At 40.8% G+C, this 22502-nt stretch overlaps 1 protein-coding gene across 2 annotated transcripts in view; it reads right to left on the reverse strand.

Moving 5' to 3' along the window:
• Window positions 1–22502, reverse strand: part of DSTYK (dual serine/threonine and tyrosine protein kinase) — a 52744-nt gene that overhangs the window by 24583 nt on the left and 5659 nt on the right. For both annotated transcript variants that reach the window (XM_007470681.1, XM_007470680.1), the window contains exon 2: window positions 4942–5330. In XM_007470681.1, coding sequence (XP_007470743.1) covers window positions 4942–5330 — 389 coding nt within the window. The remainder of the gene's footprint in view (window positions 1–4941; window positions 5331–22502) is intronic.

The following is a 22502-nucleotide window of genomic DNA, read 5'->3' on the forward strand; positions in this document are numbered from 1 at the left end:
AAAAAGGGCACAAAATCTAAATAGATATTTTTCCAAAGAAGACATACAGATGGCCAATAGGCACATGAAAAGATGCTCAACATCACTAATTAGTAGAGAAATGCAAATCAAAACTATAAGGAGGCGACAGAGGAATGGATAAAGAAGATATGGTACATATATATAAGGGAATATTACTCGGCCATAAAAAAGAACAAAATAATGCCATTTGCAGCAACATGGATAGTCCTAGAGATTGTCATACTGAGTGAAGTAAGTCAGACAGAGAAAGACAAATATCACATGATATCACTTATATGTGGAATCTAAAAAAATGGTACAATTGAACTTATTTACAAAACAGAAATAGAGTCACAGATATAGAAAATAAACTTATAGTTTCCAGTGGGGGAAAAAGCAGGGAGAGATAAGTTGGGAGACTGGGATTGACATATATACACTACTATATATAAAAGAGATAACTAATAAGGACCTACTGTATAGCACAGGGAACTCTACTCATTACTCTGTAATGACCTATATGGGAAAAGAATCTAAAAACGAGTGGAGATATATATGTATAACTGATTCACTTTGCTGTACACCTGAAAGTAACACAACATTGTAAATCAACTATACTCCAATAAAAACTTTTAAAAATAAATGAATAAAATAGATCACAACAGCAAAACAAAACCGTAATGAGGTACCACCTCATACCAGTCAGAATGGCCATCATTAAAAAGTCCACAAATAACAAATGCTGGAGAGAGTGTGGAAAAAAAAGAACCCTCCTACACTGTTGGTGGGAATGTAAATTAGTACAGCCACTATGGAGAACAGTATGGAGGTTCCTTAAAAAACTAAAAAGAGAGTTGCCATATGATCCAGCAATCCCACTCCTGGGCATATATCCAAAGAAAACTATAATTTGAAAAGACACATGCACCCCAATGTTCATAGCAGCACTATTTACAATAGCCAAGACATGGAAGAAACCTAAGTGTCCATCGACAGATGAATAGATAAAGAAGATGTGGTATATATATACACAATGGACTACTACTCAGCCATAAAAAAGAAATAAATAATGCCACTTGCAGCAACATAGATGGACCTAGAGATTATCATACTAAGTGAAGTAAGTTAGAAAGATAAATACCATATCACTTACATGTGGAATCTAAAATATGACACAGATGAACCTATTTATGAAACATAAACAGATTCACAGACAAAGAAAACAAATTTCTGGTCACCAAGGGGGAAAGAGGGTGGGGGAGGGATAAATTAGGAGTTTGGGATTAGCAGATACAAACAACTATATATAACACAGATAAATAACAAGCTCCTACTGTATAGCACAGAGAACTATATTCAATATCCTGTAGTAATCCATAATGGAAAAGAATTTGAAAAAATATACATATATGACTGAATCACTTTGCTGTACAACACTGTAAATAACTAAAAAATTATAAATCAAATTAAAAACTTTTAATTTTTAAAAATTAAAAAATAAAAATATCAATGTCTGTATGAAATTACAAACAGATTATTTCCATTGATGGCTACTGACTGAGGGTTATAAAGAGAAAATTTTACTACTCCAAATGGTTAAGAGTTCAAAGTAGTAAAAAAAAAAAAGTTTATTTGCAAGTCATTAGACCTTTCCTGGAAACATTAGTCTACATTAGGTGATGTCTGGTAGGGTGTAGTTCCCTGAAATACACCCTACCAGACATCACCATGAGCCAGTAACCATGACAGTGTGTGGCAGCCTGGCTGCCAGGTGACATGTACATTTGTCCAGAGGGCCAGAAAACACCTGGTAGGGATAAACAGGCTATTGATTAGAGCAGAAAACTGAGAGCTATGAAACTGCCACAGAAAATGAAATGCCACTGCTAGGCTGCAGGAATCCCATCTTAGGCTGAGGAAGTTTAATCATCTCTGCTTCTTTTTATTCCTTTTCTTATAGGTGTTCATAGGGAAAAACATATACACACTCACACATCAGATTGAGGCAACTCTAAGGCAGACAGCTGTGTTCCACTGGACTTGTAAAAGGAACAAAAAAGAAAAGGAGGTGATGTATGTACCAGAAAGGGGGTGAAGGTTAGGAAGGGGAAGTATGTAAATGAAGACAGAACTAGTGAATATGGTGAATGGTAAAATGTGTTGCCAGCTGGAAAAGGACTATGTTTTAACACTAAATGAGGTTTCAGAAACTAACAGCTTGATAGTATTCCTCTATTATTGAATTATGAACTGAGAATCTCAGGGGACCCAGAGCTAAAAAGCTGGGAATACTGTGGTATTCCATGTGGGTACCACGTGAGTTGGCCTATTCCAGAACAAACTGAAAATGGCTAATTTATGAGGCCTTTAAAGTAACGTGTTAGAAGAATGACCATTGTATAAGAGGGTAAGGGGAAATTCTGTTTTAATAATTTGACAGTTAAAAATGAACATCTCACTTCCCCTATTTCAATCTTGGTTTCCTTTAGCTAAATGTTTCCTTTCTTTACCACTCCCTTTACAAACCAAATGGAAGGGCTGCTTAGAGCTAACTCCCTGGCCACAGCCCTGGCTGTTTAGAGCTAATATAACTGGAGCTAAAAAAAAAAAATCTTTCTCACTGGCACAAAGAATCTTCAAGGTAGTTAGGAAATGCTCCCAGCAGTAAGCTGAGCATCCCTGATACACTAAATGGAGACAGGAGCCTGACTATAGTGACTGAGCAGGGCCTGAGGGCCCCAAAGGCTGCTAAGGCCCCTCTGAGGCTCAGCATCAAGGGATTCTAAAGTTAGAAATGCTGTTTCCACATCAAACCCACTGGAGTATAAAGCAGATCCGGAGAAACACTAGCTAAGGAAGCCTCACAAACCACATGAAATAGAACAATGAGAGGCTGGAGAATTCCACAAGAAAAGGGAAGAATATTTCTCAAGAAAGAGAATATATATTTCAACTGTGCAGAGAGAAAGTTAATTAGGTATCTCAACTTTCCTCCCAGCCAAGTAGCCTCCTTAACTGTTAACTCAGTTTGAGTGCTTACTTACTACGTATACCTGGAGCAGCGATGGGAACTCTCACCAGTAAGATACTTGCTCAGGTATGCACTTGGGAAATGGCTCTCACTTTCTTTTCTGTGACTTTATTTTATCGCCTCAATTCATGGGGCAAAAGTAAATGAGCATTAAAAATTAAAACCAATAAAATGAAGGGACACAGAAAAATCAATCAGATAATGTGCCTGTCCTGCAGATGGCTTTGTTCACATTCCAAGACTCTTTACAAAAGGCAAGAACAGGAAAAATCACCACCCAATAGCAGTCATTTCAGCTATTTAACAGTGTCTTTTAAGTTGCAGGTCACAATACATTAAGTCAGATCATCAATTTAGTGGGCTGCTACCATCATTTTTTTAAAAAAAGAAGTCAAATAGAATAGAGAAGAAAATATCAGTGTGTTTTGCAAGAAGTAAAAGTATTGTCTTATGAAACTTTATTTCAGATGTATGCGTGTATATATGTACTGGGTCCTGATAATAAAATGTTATTTCTTAGAGTGAATTAAAATCTAAAAAAGTTTGAAAACCACCAAGTTATTGGACACTGAAGGAACTAGACCAGAGCAGAATACTATAGAGATTGTGTATGGATCAAATACTTATGAATTGTGAAGAAGTTTGCGGGTCAACTGAGCAGAGGCTCAGTCAATAAACAAAGATCACTGTCAGAGCTACTGTCAGAGTTATCCAAGAACTCTAACATCGTCCTGGAGATAAGCAGTGCACGCTCCCAGTTTGAACACAGAGGAAAGCCACCACTGAAACTGAGCTGAGAGGAAATGCTGGCTGGTATACATAGCCCCCTCTAGCATTTATCAAGATAAAAGAAATCTGGACTCTGGAAGGAAATGAGATGACAGTTTCTACTTCTAGAGGATCATAGGCTGAGGCCACAACCAAAGGACTCACTCACTGACTGAGATCAAGCCTTCTAGAACAGGGGTAGGTGAAGAGAAGAAGAAACCGTTCTCCTAGTCCTGCCAAACTAGCCCTTCCTTCCTGGCACAGCTAACCAAGGTGATGGATGCTCTGTTTTGAGCACATCTGCATTCTTTTATTCCTACCAGCTCCTGATCCCTGACATAGTCACCTTCCCTGCCCATCCCCGCCATTCTCCTGACCCCCAACATAGTCACATCCTCTGCTCATCCCCATTTGGCCTAATCAAATAGCCCAGTCCTAGCTATACAGTAGCCCAGTCCTAGCTATACAGAGACGAGTCCTTCCTAAATGGAGATCTGAATACCAGATAGACAATATGATCTTTTAGGAGATGCCGCAAGACCTATGTTCTGTTTGGGAGTTGGAAGAATATCTTTGAGAAAAGCAAAGATATTCTTCAGATGGGGATCTCCATATCTCCTTACATTGAGCCAGACCTGTCCTCAAGTTCTGAAGTCCCTTAGAAAGTAGGAGACATGATCTGTCTCACTTAGTAAATAATGGCAGGTCTAAGGAAAACTTCAAAAGTTCTTCACTTGTTCTCAACTCAAATAAGAACATTAATCATCTTATTTGCACCTTTCAGAAAGGGATGGCTAGAGACAATCCTAGCGACACCTTCCTGCTAAGAAATGAAAAAAGGATTTCTAACCTTGATCCTAATTCTGTCAAAGCACAGTTGAGATGCAAGTAACACATTCCTTCAATTTTAGACAGGAATTAAGCAAATTGCCCAGGGCCTTGCAGCATGGTAGTAGAGGCAGCGATGGGCACTGCTACAGCCTTGTCTGGTTTTCAACTTCCTAGATCATGTTCCTTTGACTCTGAGCATCAGCTGATGCTCAGAGCCCAGAGTACATATTGCCAAATTATTTTCTGAGAAAGCTCAAATACAAGGAAAGCTGGTATATATCTGTGCAACTATATAAGTATGAGTTTGGTACCTGTAAGAGAGCATGGTGCATCGTCACCTCCAGTTCGGCTAAAACATGGGCAGCATCCTCACTGTCCTCTTGGACCTCCAGGTCCTCCTCAGGGATGGTGTCCCAGTTGCCCTGGTGAGCAACCAGCGTGTGCACTAGTTCATACTGGCCAGGGAGTGCCAGGCTGACCCGAGTCTGAGTCCCATAGGTGAAGCGGAGGCGCCGAAGCTTACAGTTCTCCTCACTGCCCAGCTTGGTGGTGGGAAGCACCTGCACCCCCAAGAGCAGGTTCAACAGCTGGCACTTGACATTACAGTCCTGGCCGAGGATCAAGATGCAGGGGAGGCAGTCCACAATCTGCTGGAGGTACTTCTCTTCCTTAGGTGGGAAGGAAATGCAGCTCAGCTGGCCTGGTTGGGGAAGGGGAGGGTGGAGAAGGAGAAAGGAGTACAGAGAGAAGAGTGAGGAGGAGTAGGGAGAGACTTCCAGGGAGATCCCATTAGGATGTCAGGCTCCTAGAAAAGAAATTTCTAGGAAGCTCTTGGCTGAAGGAGATACCAGGAAAACACCCCAGTCAGAAAAGGTTCCTCAAATATCAAACAGGATTCCCCTCTCTGGCTCATTCCCAGAACAGTTGTTTCTATCCAGAAAGGTGGCAGTGACCCGATCTACCCTCCCCTCTCGTTTTTCAACCAGTGGAGGGACAGCCTAAGGAGTTTACAAGGAACTCAAGTACAAGATCATTAAACTGACAAAGCCAGAAAAGACTACACGAACTGGGATGTGAATCCAAGAATCAAAATGAAAACCTTCCTTGTGACACAAGACCTAATACTTGAACATATAAAGGCCCTTTAAAATGACTCTACCACATGCAGTTTTAGCTTATTTTCCTCATTTATAACATATTTTATAACTAAATGTATCAGCCAGTCTTTAAATACGCATGTATTGAAATAAAATGTTATTCAAGTGTGCATAAGCTCTAGAATCTTTTCTGGTTCATTTCACTGATGGCTGGTGACAGCATCCTAGCTGCCAAGTCATCTGTTTTCTTAAAACACTGGGTGCTCAATTAAGATCAATATCTCCTAATCAAATCACATTCTTTCAGTTTATGGAGGACAAGACCCTGAATAAGACAAAGGGAAAGAACCACCTGTTAGGATAAAATCCAGGCAAATCTAGGAAGAGATGTGATCCATCTCAGAAATATCCTTTCAGGACACCACACTCATCTAAACAGATCAAATAATACTCAAGAGAAAACAAGGGACTTCCCTGGTGGCACAGTGATTAAGAATCTGCCTGCCAATGCAGGTGACACGGGTTCGAGCCCTGGTCTGGGAAGATCCCACATGCCTCAGAGCAACTAACCCCATGCGCCACAACTACTGAGCCTGTGCTCTAGAGCCCACGAGCCACAACTACTGAGCCTGCATGCCACAACTACTGAAGCCCGCGTGCGTAGAGCCCGTGCTCCGCAACGAGAGAAGCCACCACAATGAGAAGCCCGTGCACCGCAATGAAGAGTAGCCCCCGCTAACTGCAGCTAGAGAAAGCCCACGTGCAGCAATGGAGACCCAATGCAGCCAAAAATAAATAAATGAAAATAAAAAATAATTTAATTTTTTTTTAAAAAGAGAGAAAACAAAAGTCTTCCTAAAGTATGAGAACATCTATTTGGGAAAAAGAACCAGAAATTAGTTGACTAGAACTCTCATATTCTGAACTCGATCACTCCCCAGCTTGTTCAGTGCCAGTGCCTGCGCAAGTCTAAGATTCAGGCAACTTTGTGTTTGTCCAGAAAGGCACAGACACATGGTTCTTAGGCTGTTAGAAGTCCAATCTCCGAGCCAAATACATACATCTTAATTGAAATTTAGGGTGGCACCAAGTGAAACAGTATTTGCTTTAGTCACTTAACCATGAGCTATTCATTTTGTTTATGTAATTAAACAAGAGAGGCCTGATTCATTTAAGAGGTTGTCCTACTTCAGACTCTGCCTATCCTGCTTCAAACTCAGTATTTCAAATCCTCAAATCTTTTTCTCTCCCACAAATGGCACCACCAAAAGATTTAAGGAAGTTGGCTTTCACCCAGCCCCCTTTATGAATTTCATTAAGCCCTTCCTTTCATGTCGGCCTATAAGTACCTCACCTGGCCAGCACATGCAAACCAGTAATACGAGACATGAAACAGGAAATCTGTTCTCCTGGGACAGAGATGAGAAGGCAAAGTGTTAACTGAGTGCCCAATTCTGTGCAAGGTATTTACTAAGCGCGAGAGTAAAACACCAGACCACTGGTCTAATTTTTGACCCACTGATACAATCTAAAAGCAAGGGGACACAGCCAATTGCTGTCCGACCACTTAGCAAGTAGTGAGTCCTGAGTCCCTTCATATCTTATTGACAACTAAACAACACTTACCACAGTTGTCAGGGAGGAAAAACAATTTTCCTCTACCCTTTTAGTTTCCTCTGGCTGGGTCTAAGAATTAAATTGACATGAGACAGATTACCAGGAGAAAATGAAATTTAATTAGGTACACATGGGGAATCCGAACATGAGATTCCAAAGACGGGTTAAATGAGATACATATGTCATCCTGGACTAAGGAGAGCGGGTAGGGGGCTCGGTCTTTACAGGGAAACAAGGCAATTCACAGTAAGAATGAAGAGTAAATGTTTGGTAAAATGTTTGCTGGGCCATCCAGAAACAATGGGACATAGAGAGGACTTTGACCAAACAGGCCTTGCTAGGTTCCTCCCCTGACTACTACACCTGGTTCATATTACACTGTAGCCAGCCCTGGTGATAGCTCTCTTTCTAGGATAGGTCCTCTATCTAAATTCTTTTAGGCAGTTAAGGCAGAGGAGACAAAAGCTCTTCCTGAGCCTTTTGTTTCTTTAAAACAACCAAGCCTAAAATAATCTTCATACCACAGAGACACATTTTGAGATGGCAAATCTTGCTCCCCTATACAGACTATTCTAGTTGTATGTTTATAATTACCAAAAGCAGGAAGAACCATCATATTTCCCTCTGTATCCTCAACACCCAACACAATGACTAAAAAATAGTTCGTGCTTTGTTATATGCTTTCTTGCTTTGTGTAAGAATCCATTTACCATGGAGAATTGTCTACAGAAAGACAGAAGTGGTTCTACTAAGTACTCAGAAAAGTCCAGTAGCATGATGAACAGTCCGGTACCATGAATAGCATAGGAGCAACTGTCATTCCTAAAAACCTCCTTCATCTCAACATGGAGACAGAATAGTACCTCCCCATTCACCTGCAGACCACAGTCTCAGCCTGAGCAGTGAGAAGTCCAGTTAGATTCACTCTTATCTACCCTTCCTGTTCTTTCTCTTTTCCCGATCTTCCTCAGATCTCAGGCGGTGTCTGAGTGTCCAAACTCCTATAACAAAAGTTATAAAAATAAGCCTAAATAAAAGCCATAACAAAAATAAGCTTAAATGAGTTTTGTGACTGCTGCTGCTGGGAGAGAAGGTAACAGAGAACAAAAACCAACTAACCATTTTTCAGGACCAGAGAGAAAGATCTTAACACCTCTGAGACCTCAGGGTCAACTATAGGAAAGCCAGTAAACCATGCTGCATTGGCCAAAACCACAGTGGACATACCCCATTACTCATCTGGTCCAAACTATCACACCCCCATCTCTGTAGTGACAAAAATAGTCACTATAAATAAACCCGCTAGAGTCTAACAACCATAGGCCAGTGCAACGGGAGAGGGGGCTGACAGCGAAACCAGTTCTAATTTTCATTTCCACGCACTCTGCTAGGGTTCTGCGTGCAACCCACTGGACTGAGAAAAGTTCTTCAAAATGGATATTGCCATCTGTCTTTCAAAACGTCATTATCCAAGGCCTTTGCTTCTCCCACTAATCTGGAGCTTTTTCATTGCTCTTCAACGTGCCTACAAGATTTGAACAAGAGCATGGAGAGAAATGAAGCTGAAACGAGATCATTTCACTCCTTGCTACTCTCGGCAAATGCGTTGGTGAGGGAGGAGCGCAGCGAGGGAGTGGGCAGAGCGCCAGCCGAGGGCAGACGCTCTGATCCCGGGCTTCACCACTGACTGGCAATCTACTTGCTTCTCTCAGCTTTGGATTTCTCATCGGTGAACTAAGGGACTTGGATTAGATCATCTTTAACACCCCTTCCAGTTCTGAAATTCCAGGATTCCATCAGGTTTTAACTGTTGAAAGAAAAATAACTGAGGGGGATGGGCAGTTGGTCTGATTGTTTTTATTTTAAACTGTACGTGAATTTAATTGCTCGAGCTCTCCCTGGACTACTATAACGGCAGATCAAAAGCTGACTGAACTAGCCAGGGGCTCTGAGGACCTGCCAGGCAGTTTTAGCAGTTTTCTTAAGAAGAGATTAAAAACTGTAGACTGACCAGTAGGAGGGAGGAAGAAAATCTGTTTCAGATTTGAGCAGCTGCCTCACTGACAGTTAAAGGACTTTCGAGTTAATCAGGTTTTCTTTTGTAATTAATACAACAGCATCTGCATATGCGGCTGCCGGAAGGTAACAGCATGGCCTCTCGGCTGGAGCGCATTAACCCTGCCAACTCTGGCTGCAGGAAAATTCAGATTGTCTTAAATGCAAGCCAAGACTTTTTTTTTCTTGATGATTCTTAAAAACAGATTATCTTGATTTGGGTAACTTCTAAACAAACGTTTCAAACTACAAGGAGGAGAGCAGCTAAAGCAGCAACGCATTTTGTTTATCTGTTTAAGATAATGAAGGGGAACGAAACATATCATCCCAAAACATGCCTCTTTGACATATTATTTTGAACAGGTTATTTTTAAGAAACAGCAGACACAGGTGAAGCTCTGGAAACTGAGAAGTTACCCTTTCGTAAGAGACATATTTAAAAGAGAAATCTCCACTTGTAAGGGTGTCTTCCTCCAGTACCAGGAAGAGGAGGGCTCAAAATCTCTAGAAACTCTTATCAATGCAGAAAGCAACCACTTAAAACTGCATAACCACCTTACCCTTCTTTACTGTGCTTTTCCTGATAACCGCCCATAAATGACTCCCCCCACCTCACCCCACCCCAGTAGTGTTTTTATCTTTAGCTGGAAATCGTATTTAAGGTAGTGGCTTGGGCCATTTTGGAGTCACACGGTTTTTCCAGGGTATCTCCCACGTGTACAGGAGGTACACATGTTATTAAATTTCTGGTTGTTTCTCCCCCATTAATCTTTTTATAACAGGGGTGTCTCAGCCAAGAACCTAGAATGGTAGAGGGAAAATTATTTTTCCTCACCCACAATAATATTTACTGAGCCCTTTCTAAGTACATCACTTTATTTGCCCCATTTCATTTAATGCTCACAATTCTACCAGACATAAATTATTATTATCCCCATTTGTAGATGAGGAAGCAGTAGCTTAAAAGGCAAAACAGAACAAAAAAGAAGCCATGTTTCTCCATTTCTCTAAGCAGATAAAAAGTGGAACACAGGGCAGAGCAGGAACTGTTCTTAAGTCTCAGGGGGCCAGGTGAATACTTAATGGTAAACAATGTCCCTGCAGGGTGGCACAATATGCCATCCCCCAGAATGCCACTTTGGCATAAGGATTATTTTGAGCTAAAGGCACTCGACAAACAGCAGGTATAAGAAGGGCACTCTGACCTCCCCTTTATATTCCTGAAAGCAAAATAAAACCCCCATTGGGAAGATGTCCTCCCTATAACAGAAGGAAAGCAACATTCTTATCACCAGAGACTGGGAGTCGAGATCAAGAAAAATCTGTACAAATAAGCCATGTTAAACTAGCCAGTACCTTCCTAGTTACTTTCCCACCGTTAACTTCCCTAGCCCAAGCCCCTTTGTCTTGTCACGCTTTCATAATTTACTTCTTTGTCCACTTCAACTCTGTTTCTTTGGGTCTTCATTCTTTTGTGAGGACTCCCATGTACATGTAAAATTTAACAAAGTGCTTATGCTTTTCTCCTGTTTATCTGTCTTATGTCAGTTTAATTCTTAGGCCCAGCTGGAGATAATAAGAAGATAGAGGAGAAATTCTTCCTCCTCCACCCGCCCTACCACACTTTCTCCCAATGTGGGGACAAACACAACTCAGTAGTTGTAGGACCCCAATTTAAAGCAGACTGACAGAGTCCTTACAAAAACTGCCCAAGAGGATGAGGCCTGGGAGAAAAAAACAGCATTACCACTAGCGGGTGAACACTTTTTAAAAATGTTATTGTTATTCTACCCAACAGCTCTAGAGTCCCTTTTCTAAAAGAAACAGTAGGTACTTTTCAGAGAAACTTTTAATGTTCACCTAATCAGTTAGTCTGTATTACCCTTTGGGCTGAGATTAAGATTATTCTAAAGAGGAAGAATTGGCGGGAAGTAATGTTAATGACTTTTTATTTATTTATTGAATTCTTGAATTTTATTTTTTTATACAGCAGGTTCTTATTAGTCATCAATTTTATACACATCTGTGTATACATGTCAATCCCAATCGCCCAATTCATCCCACCCCCACCCCCACCCCTTTTTATGGCTGAGTAATATTCCATTGTATATATGTACCACATCTTCTTTATCCATTCATCTGTCGATGGGCATTTAGATTGCTTCCATGACCTGGCTATTGTAAATACTGCTGCAATGAACATTGGGGTGCATGTGTCTTTCTGAATTATGGTTTTCTCTGGGTACATGCCCAGTAGCAGGATTCCTGGATCATATGGTAATTCTGTTTTTAGTTTTTTAAGGGGCCTCCATACTGTTCTCCATAGTGGCTGTATCAATTTACATTCCCACCAACAGTTCAGGAGGGTTTCCTTTTCTCCATGCCCTCTCCAGCATTTCTTGTTTGTAGATTTTCTGATGATGCCCATTCTAACTGGTGTGACTGTAGTTTTGATTTGCATTTCTCTAATAATTAGTGATGTTGAGCAGCTTTTCATTTGCTTCTTGGCCATCTGTATGTCTTCTTTGGAGAAATGTCTATTAAGGTCTTCTGCCCATTTTTGGATTGGGTTGTTTGTTTTTTTAATATTGAGCTGCAAGAGCTGTTTATATACCTCAGGGATTAATCCTTTGTCCATTGATTCATTTGCAAATATTTTCTCCCATTCTGAAGGCTGTCTTTTCATCTTGTTTATGGTTTCCTTTGCTGTGCAAAAGCTTTTAAGTTTCATTAGGTCCTATTTGCTTATTTTTGTTTTTATTTCCATTACTCTAGGAGGTGGATCAAAAAAGATCTTGCATGATTTATGTCAAAGAGTGTTCTTCCTCTGTTTTGCTCTAAGAGTTTTATAGTGTCCGGTCTTACATTTAGGTCTCTAATACATTTTGAGTTTATTTTTGTGTATGATGTTAGGCAGTGTTCTAATTTCATTCTTTTATATGTAGCTGTCCAGTTTTCACAGCACCACTTATTGAAGAGACTGTCTTTTCTCCATTGTATATCCTTGCCTCCTTTGTCATAGATTAGTTGACCATAGGTGCATGGGTTTATCTCTGGGCTTTCTATCTTGTTCCATTGATCTATATTGCTGTTTTTGTGCCAGTACCATATTGTCTTGATTACTGTAGCTTTGTAGTATAATCTGAAGTCAGGGAGTCTGATTCCTCCAGCTCCGTTCTTTTCCCTCAAGACTGCTTTGGCTATTCGGGGTCTTTTGTGTCACCATACAAATTTTAAGATTTTTTGTTCTAGTTCTGTAAAAAAATGCCATTGGTAATTTGATAGGGATTGCATTCAATCTGTAGATTGCTTTGGATAGTATAGTCATTTTCACAATGTTAATTCTTCCAATCCAAGAACATGGTATATCTCTCCATCTGTTGGTATCATCTTTAATTTCTTTCATCAGTGTCTTATAGTTTTCTGCATACAGGTCTTTTGTTTCCCTAGGTAGGTTTATTCCTAGGTATTTTATTCTTTTTGTTGCAATGGTAAATGGGAGTGTTTCCTTTATTTCTCTTTCAGATTTTTCATCATTAGTGTATAGGAATGCATTAATTTTGTATCCTGCAACTTTACCAAATTCATTGATTACCTCTAGTAGTTTTCTGCTGGCATCTTTAGGATTCTCTATGTATATTATCATGTCATCTGCAAACAGTGACAGTTTTACTTCTTCTTTTCCAATTTGTATTCCTTTTCTTTCTTTTTCTTCTCTGATTGCCGTGGCTAGGACTTCCAAAACTATGTTGAATAATAGTGGTGAGAGTGAACATCCTTGTCTTGTTCCTGATCTTAGAGGAAATGCTTTCAGTTTTTCACCACTGAGAATGATGTCTGCTGTAGGTTTGTCATATATGGCCTTTATTATGTTGAGGTAGGTTCCCTCTGTGCCCACTTTCTGGAGAGTTTTTATCATAAATGGGTGTTGAATTTTGTCAAAAGCTTTTTCTGCATCTATTGAGATGATCATATGGTTTTTATTCTTCAATTTGTTAATATGCTGTATCACATTGATTGATTTGCGTATATTGAAGAATGCTTGCATCCCTGGGATAAATCCCACTTGATCATGGTATATGATCCTTTTAATGTGTTGTTGGATTCTGTTTTCTAGTATTTAATTGAGGATTTTTGCATCTATATTCATCAGTGATATTGGTCTGTAACTTTCTTTTTTTGTAGTATCTTTGTCTGGTTTTGGTATCAGGTTGATGGTGGCCTCATAGTATGAGTTGGGGAGGGTTCCTTCCTCTGCAGTTTTCTGGAAGAGTTTGAGAAGGATGCGTGTTAGCTCTTCTCTAAAAGTTTGACAGAATTCACCTGTGAAGCCATCCGGTCCTGGACTTTTGTTTGTTGGAAGATTCTTAATCACAGTTTCGATTTCATTACTTGTGACTGGTCTGTTCATATTTTCTATTTCTCCTGGTTCAGTCTTGGAAGGTTATACCTTTCTAAGAATTTGTCCATTTCTTCCAGGTTGTCCATTTTACTGGCATAGAGTTGCCTGTAGTAGTATCTTAGGATGCTTTGTATTTCTGCGGTGTCTGTTGTAACTTCTCCTTTTTCATTTCTAATTTTATTGATTTGAGTCATCTCCCTCTTTTTCTTGATGAGTCTGGCTAACCGTTTATCAATTTTGTTTACCTTCTCAAAGAACCAGCTTTTAGTTTTATTGATCTTTCCTATTGTATTCTTGGTTTCTATTTCATTCATTTCTGCTCTGACCTTTATGATTTCTTTCCTTCTGCTAACTTTGGGTTTTGTTTGCTCTTCTTTCTCTAGTTCCTTTAAGTTTAAGGTTAGACTGTTTATTTGAGATTTTTGTTGTTTCTTGAGGTAGGCTTGTATAGCTATAAACTTCCCTCTTAGAACTGCTTTTGCTGCATCCCATAGGTTTTGGATCATCGTGTTTTCATTGTCATTTGTCTCTAGGTATTTTTTGATTGCCTCTTTGATTTCTTCAGTGATCTCTTGGTTATTTAGTAACGTATTGTTTAGCCTCCATGTGTTTGTGTTTTTTATGGTTTTTTCCCTGTAATTCATTTCTAATCTCATAACGTTGTGGTCAGAAAACATGCTTGATATGATTTCAATTTTCTTAAATTTTGAGTCTTGATTTGTGACCCAAGAGACCCTGGGGAATGTTCCATGCTCACTTCAGAAGAAAGTGTAATCTGCTATTTTTGGATGGAATGTCCTATAAATACCAATTAAATCTATCTGGTCTATTGTGTCATTTAATGCTTGTTTCCTTATTAATTTTCTGTTTGGATGATCTGTCCATTGGTGTGAGGTGTTAAAGTCCCCCACTATTATTGTGTTACTGTCGATTTCCTTTTTTATAGCTGTTTAGCGGTTGCCTTACGTATTGAGGTGCTCCTATGTTGGGTGCATATATAATTGTTGTATCTTCTTCTTGGATTGATCCTTTGATCATTAGGTAGTGTCCTTCCTTGTCTCTTGTAACATTCTTAATTTTAAAGTCTATTTTATCTGGTATGAGTATTGCTACTCCAGCTTTCTTTTGATTTCCATTTGCATGGAATATCTTTTTCCATCCCCTCACTTTCAGTCTGTATGTGTCCCTAGGTCTGAAGTGGGTCTCTTGTAGACAGCATATAGATGGGTCTCGTTTTTGTATCCATTCAGCAAGCCTGTGTCTTTTCGTTGGAGCATTTAATCCATTCACGTTTAAGGTAATTATCGATATGTATGTTCCTATTACCATTTTCTGAATTATCTGGGGTTTGTTTTTGTAGGTCCTTTTCTTCTCTTGTGTTTCCCACTTTGAGAAGTTCCCTTAGCATTTGATGTAGAGCTGGTTTGGTGGTGCTGAATTCTCTTAGCTTTTGATTTCTCCATCGAATCTGAATGAGATCCTTGCCGGGTAGAGTAATCTTGGTTGTAGGTTCTTCCCTTTCATCACTTTAAGTAAATCATGCCACTCCCTTCTGGCTTGTAGAGTTTCTGCTGAGAAATCAGCTGTTAAACTTATGGGAGTTCCTTTGTATGTTACTTGTCATTTTTCCCTTGCTGCTTTCAATAATTTTTCTTTGTCTTTAATTTTTGCCAGTTTGATTACTATGTGTCTTGGCGTGTTTCTCCTTGGGTTTATTCTGTATGGGACTCTCTGTGCTTCCTGCACTTGGGTGGCTATTTCCTTCCCCATGTTAGGGAAGTTTTCGACTATAATCTCTTCAAATATTTTCTCTGGTCCTTTCTCTCTCTCTTCTTCTGGGACCTCTAAAATGTGAATGTTGTTGTGTTTAATGTTGTCCCAGAGGTCTCTTAGGCTGTCTTCATTTCTTTTCATTCTTTTTTCTTTATTCTGTTCCACAGCAGTGAATTCCACCATTCTGTCTTCCAGGTCACTTATCCGTTCTTCTGCCTCAGTTATTCTGCTATTGATTCCTTCTAGTGCAGTTTTCATTTCAGTTATTGTATTGTTCATCTCTGTTTGTTTGTTCTTTAATTCTTCTCGGTCTTTGCTATTTTTTTTTTTTTTTTTTTTTGGCGGTACGCGGGCCTCTCACTGCTGTGGCCTCTCCCATTGCAGAGCACAGGCTCTGGATGCGCAGGCTCAGCGGCCATGGCTCACGGGCCCAGCCGCTCCGCGGCATGTGGGATCCTCCCAGACCAAGGCACGAACCCTTGTCCCCTGCATTGGCAGGTGGAATCTCAAAACTGCACCACCAGGGAAGCTCTCTCGGTCTTTGTTAAACATTTCTTGCATCTTCTCGATCTTTGCCTCTATTCTTTTTCTGAGGTCCTGAATCATCTTCACTATCATTATTCTGAATCCTTTTTTTGAAAGGCTGCCTATCTCCACTTTAGTTGTTTCTCTGGGGTTTTATCTTGTTCCTTCATCTGGTACATAGCCCTCTGCCTTTTCATCTTGTCTTTCTGTGAATGTGGTTTTTGTTCCACAGGCTACAAGACTGTAGTTCTTCTTGCTTCTGCTCTCTGCCCTCTGGTGGATGAGGCTATCTAAGATGCTTGTGCAAGTTTCCTGATGGGAGGGACTGGTGGTGGGTAGAGCTGGCTGTTGCTCTGGTGGGCAGAGCTCAGTAAAACTTTGATCCGCTTGACTGCTGATGGCTGGGGCTGGGTTCCCTCCCTGTTGGTTGTTTGGCCTGAGGCAACCCAACACTGGAGCCTACCTGGGCTCTTTGGTGCAGCTAATGGCAGACTCTGGGAGGGCTCACGCCAAGGAGTACTTCCCAGAACTTCTGCTGCCAGTGTCCTTGTCCTCACGGTGAGACAAGAGCCACACCCCACCTCTGCAGGAAACCCTCCAATACTAGCAGGTAGGTCTGGTTCAGTCTCCCCTGGGGTCACTGCTCCTTCCCCTGGGTCCCAGTGCACACACTACTTTGTGTGTGCCCCCCAAGAGTGGAGTCTCTGTTTCCCCCAGTCCTGTCGAAGTCCTGCTGTCAAATCCCACTAGCCTTCAAAGTCTGGTTCTCTAGGAATTCCTCCTCCCGTTGCCAGACCCCCAGGTTTGGACGCCTGACGTGGGGCTCAGAACCTATACTCCAGTGGGTGGACTTCTGTGGTATAAGTGTTCTCCAGTTTGTGAGTCACCCACCCAGCAGTTATGGGATTTGATTTTATTGTGATTGTGCCCCTCCTACCATCTCATTGTGGCTTCTCCTTTGTCTTTGGATGCCAGGTATCTTTTTTGGTGAGTTCCTGTGTCTTCCTGTCAATGATTGTTCAGCAATTAGTTGTGATTCTGGTGTTCTCGCAAGAGGGAGTGAGAGCACGTCCTTCTACTCCACCATCTTGAACCACTCTCTCGTTAACGACCTTTTGATGTCTCTAGTGACCCATTAGGTTAGATACGTTGTTTAAATTGTTTTTGGAGTAATGGATTTATATCATCACACTCTCCTTCTTGCCTATTTTCCATCCCAGTCAATAATATGAGTGAAGGCCGGGTAAGGTATAGTCCATGGCCAAGGAGGGAAGGCACTATATGGAATAAGTGAAGTGGAACTCTATGTTTGCTTTATCCTATTCTTGAAACTCATAAGGTTGATGGGGCTTCAGAGTCAATTCAGGTCTCAACAGAGTTACTACTGCAGTACTTGTTCCTGATCCCCAAGGATTTCCCTCCTTCGGTAAAATTTTTTACCTCACCTTTAACACTGAACTTGAAGTCCTCTCTGAAAGTGAGTTAAATACAAAGGATTTTATAAGTCACTGAAGTAATCAGTGACACAAATATGCATTTCCACAAATAAGTAGTGATGTTGTATTTGTTATTAACTACATGTGCCAAGAGTACAGAACAAATCCTAAATTGAGAAATGAACGTTATACAGTCTTTCTACTACAATCAATTCTACTGCAAGCTTCAAAGTATTGAGCTACAAAAACCCCAGGAGCTGAGAGAGAAATAATTTTGCCAAGAAGCATTTATTTATCATTCCCAAACAAGCTCTCTGACCTTCAGCTAAATTTAAAGGATTCTGAATTTTAGAGGGGGCATCCCCATTTAAGGAAAACATATGCTTAGGGAGCCTGGGTTTCAGAATCTTAAGGACCAAATAATACATGGTATTTTGGTTGAAGGGGATGGTTTTTGGAGATTAGAGATAGAAATGTGCTCAAGCAGCTAAAGCTCTTGTTGGAAGCTGAAAGTCAAGCTGGCAGAAATGTCACTCAAGTTATCCTACCTGGTGGTCATGTTAAGATCTTGAACAGCTTTTGAAAAGCAGACTGTACTGGTACCTGGGAAGAGGGACATAACCTCCCCCCAACACTTTCCCCTGCCCACCGCCCCCCCCAGGGCTTATATCTCCTGGGAGCCATGTGACATGAAGAGACCATACTCAGCAGCCTGCTGACAAGTTCCCTTCTGGGTGAAACTGCTCCTGAGGCTGGTCGAGCTGCAGAGGGAATAGAAAGGCAGCTGGCAGCTGAAGCTGTAATTTACGGGATGCAGAGATGGAAGCAGTTCTTCGAGGAAGCCGACCCCATGCTTCACTCAGAGTTTAGTTTCTGTCATTTGGAAGGCAGTTTCTTTCAGCTAGTTACCATTAAGAATGATCCAATGGTGGGAATGTGTTAAAAAGACACAGGAACCACCTCAAAGGGGTGCTTACTCACCGGACTGGGGACAATTTAAGCATAAAAATTTTTTTTAATGATAATAAGAAATTATAATCCATTGAAAAAATTCAGAAGTCCCACACTGATATAAATAAATAATAAACAAACAATGGAAAAGGAATGCTCTAACTCTGCAAATACCAACTAAGAAATACAGAAGAAATAGTGGATAGAAAAACCACCACTGAGGCAGGTGGGCGTTGTCAATGGACGTTAGGTCTAGTGGAGGGAGGCATTTTCAGGAACAAGATCATCCGTGAAATCTTAGAACACCTTCCCACAAAAGACTAATCAATTGCAAAAGGAAAAAGTGTGACTTTAAGGTGGAGAAATCTAAAAGACACCAACATGACCAGAGATCATCTCCAAGGGTGGGTGGGCTGATAACACGTACCCCTGATGTGACTGCACATCACGTCATTTCTGTGCCTAGTCCTGCTGAGAGCTCATGACCTGAGTCTAGTCACGAGGAAGCAGCTAGATCCAGGCTGAGGGTCATCCCATAGAATGTAAAGCCTGCTCTTTAAACCTGCCAAAGCTATAAATGCCAGGGAAAGGCCGAGAGACTGTCCACATTCAGGGAGTCTGAAGACACATGATAAATAAATGCAACATGTGCTCCTGGACAGGATCCTGGATCAAAAGGAAAAGACACGACTGGGACAGTTGGCAACACTTAAATGGGGTCCGTAGACTGGATGGTAATACTGACTCAATGTTGATTTCCTGATTTGGGAAGTTGCATGCTGATAGCATGTCCTTGTTTGGGAGAAATGCACACTGGAAGTGTTTAGAAGAGATAAGACAACCTATCTAGAGCTCACTTTCACAGGTTCCGAAAAATATATACATATATTATAATAGAAAGAGAGAGATTAGGTGATGGGGCAAATGCAATAAAATCTTAACAACTGGAGAACCTGCATGGAGTGGGTATGAGAACTCTTTGTACTGTTCTGGTGACATTTACATAAATTTGAAATTATTTCAAAATAATTTTAAAAATATTGGCCAAAAAGATAACCAGCAAAATGTATCCAGGTCTGGATCTTAGAGAAAAGAGATTAAGAGATAGAATTTTATTCATCAAAAAAACCGGGCTTCCCTGGTGGCGCAGTGGTTGAGAGTCCGCCTGCCAATGCAGGGGACACAGGTTCGTGCCCCGGTCTGGGAAGATCCCACATGCCGCGGAGCGGCTGGGCCCGTGAGCCATGGCCGCTGAGCCTGCGCGTCCGGAGCCTGCGCTCAGCAACGGGAGAGGCCACAACAGTGAGAGGCCCGCGTACCGCAAAAAAAACAAAAAAAAACAAAAAACCAGCAGGTAAAAAATACATCATATACAGTAATAATACAATTTAAACAATAAGTTTCTTCACTGTCCCCACTTCTGCCCTGCACATTACCTTCTTTCTCCTCAATCTTCCTGTGATCATTTTCTGATGCCAGTTCTGAGTCTGGGGAGTCCAAGGCACTCATCTAAACAAGTAGTTCAGGATCAGATTTAGAACCCAAGTCCTCAAGACTAAGCAGTATAGACAAACACCCACTCCAGGACAGGACACTTTGATGAAAGTTACCTATAACCATCCAGTTCATTGAACAAGAAGCCACCAGAAGAAGCTTGACCTTGCACTGCCTGCAGCGCGGCCTCCTGATGACTCAGCAGTAGGGAACACACCTCCACCTCTTCTGCAGCTCAGGCCTCTTTATCACATGCCAACTAACTACTTTTATCCTCGACTAACCAACCACGTTTCCAAGTTGCAACAGCAGAACTTCTCCACTTCTCTCCACGGAATATGAGCCAGCAGAGCAGGCCAATTGTTCAATCAGGAGAAACTGAGATAGGTTTCCCCAGGGGGCTTCTTATATGCCAAAAGAATAAGAATGACTTCTCCTACTAGCTGTTTTCCCCCAAGTTCTTCATTCCTTTTTGCCCCTACATATCTCCATAATATTAAAAGTTAAGGCTACAGTATATTGCACAGAATATTCCTAAAAAGTAAGCTCCATATTGGTTCAGTCACTGTCCCTCTAACTTGAATAAAAACAAAGCTTTTATTCAAATTAGTCTTGTTATCCAGTTGCTTTTATGAAACGGCCTTACTTAATCTTTAGTCTGTAAAACTTGGCTTAACCAAGAAAATCCTGGGAAATATAATTCTCTCCCATTATATAAACTAGAAAGGGTAAAATCTGTCTGGTATAAATAACACACTGAAGTCTTAATCTGATGAAGCTAAAATTAGACCGTTTTTTATATCTGAGTAAAATAAAAGTGATAAAAGCATGTTTTTTTAAAAAGAAGTATGATTTTTTTTTTTTAATAGTCAAGGGCTTTTATGAATACATAAGCTATTACTATTCTTTGGGATAGTTTTGATGTCTTATTAAACCAGTGAAAAGCAAAACAATCCTCAAGTTCTACTTCCCATCTTCCTGCCCAGAGAACACCACCCCAGGGAACGGAAGCATATTATAAAGCCCAACTCCAAAGACTTGCGGTCGAAAGGTTCCCGCAGCCACATGGCACCCCACAGGCTGGGGACACGTCCAAACCACTCACACTGCACACTGCCTACTAAATACGACAGAAGAAGGCACCGCATGTGATGGGCAATTCAACCAGGGTCCCACAGGGGATTCTGATGAGTCCCATGCTCTGACCAACTTTCCTTCAGAGAGTTTTGGTTTGGACTTTGGAGGAATACTATCTATAAGGAGACTTTCTCAGAGGGGCTGGCTTATAGCTTTAAGCAAGGGGGCACATAACCACTGCTACATCTGTTCTCCTCTGTTAAAGTGTCAAGTTCCAGGATCCCCAAGATTACCAGACTCCCCATTTGGCAAAGAATAGAATCAATTTTCAAGCATGGGGTGGCCTATACTTAGACTGAAAATCCTACAGGGGACTCCAGTCAGACCTCTGAGAGTCATGAAAGAAAAGCTGCATCTTTCACAGGGACTCTACACTCTTGTTATGAATGACACCATTCAGATTCCCTGGACCACGTAGGAAGCAAAACCCACTATCCCTAGAAGTGAACTATTTTCCTACAAAAAGTAAAGAGCAAATTCACCTTAGGTCTTAAAACAGTTAGGGGAAAAACCGCATCCACCCACACTCCTCACACGCTTCATACTGGCATCCCTGTGAGTCACCTCTGATGAAGATAAAAGATACTCTAACAACAACCTTCATGAATGCATTCTGCTTTTGAACCATGCAAACAAGACAATTATAGTCATTCCATCCCAGAGACAGACTGGGGCTAGTTTTCCTGTACTGTCGGAAAGTCAGTAAAGCATCTCTCTCAACTACTGTTTTTATCAATGCCATTTAATCTTAGAATTTCTCATATGCCTTATCCTCCTGGTCCTCAAAGACTAATGGTTAAGCAGGAAACCAATGTGTAGGAAATCCTCTAGAGGGAACATGATAAAACACTAATCCTTCTTTCTTTCATTCTAACATCTAACAACATTCTAACGTGTTAGAATTCTAACAATTCTAACATTAGCTTAGAATTTAAAATATCAATTAGTTGGACAATGTTTCACCATTGTGTGTCCTGTACCCAGTACAAAGTTAGGCATTAATAAAGATTTGTTGAGTGAATGAATATTTACTTCCCATATCATGGTGAAGCTCCAGTATTGCGTGCAATTCATTCTTTGGGACATGAAAATCATTCTTTGGGATACTGGCAGCTCCAGCCTAATTAGTCATCTATCAAATGCTTATCATTGTTCTGTTTTAGGGGCCCAGAGAGGAAAATCTTGGCAAAGATACAAAATCCCATATCTTTCATGGGGGAAAAATTGCCCTTCTGGAGTGGAAAAAAACATCATTCCAATATCTACCAGATATGTAAATGATCTAACAGATACTTGCCTGTTAGGTACAAAGCACTATGGTAGGCATTGCAGGGGATACAAAGATGAGTAAAACACTCTTTACCCTTAGGAGTTCACGATCTAGT

The sequence above is a fragment of the Lipotes vexillifer genome, unplaced genomic scaffold (genome assembly GCF_000442215.2).
Source record: "Lipotes vexillifer unplaced genomic scaffold, Lipotes_vexillifer_v1.1 scaffold1122, whole genome shotgun sequence".
NCBI lineage: Eukaryota > Metazoa > Chordata > Mammalia > Artiodactyla > Lipotidae > Lipotes > Lipotes vexillifer.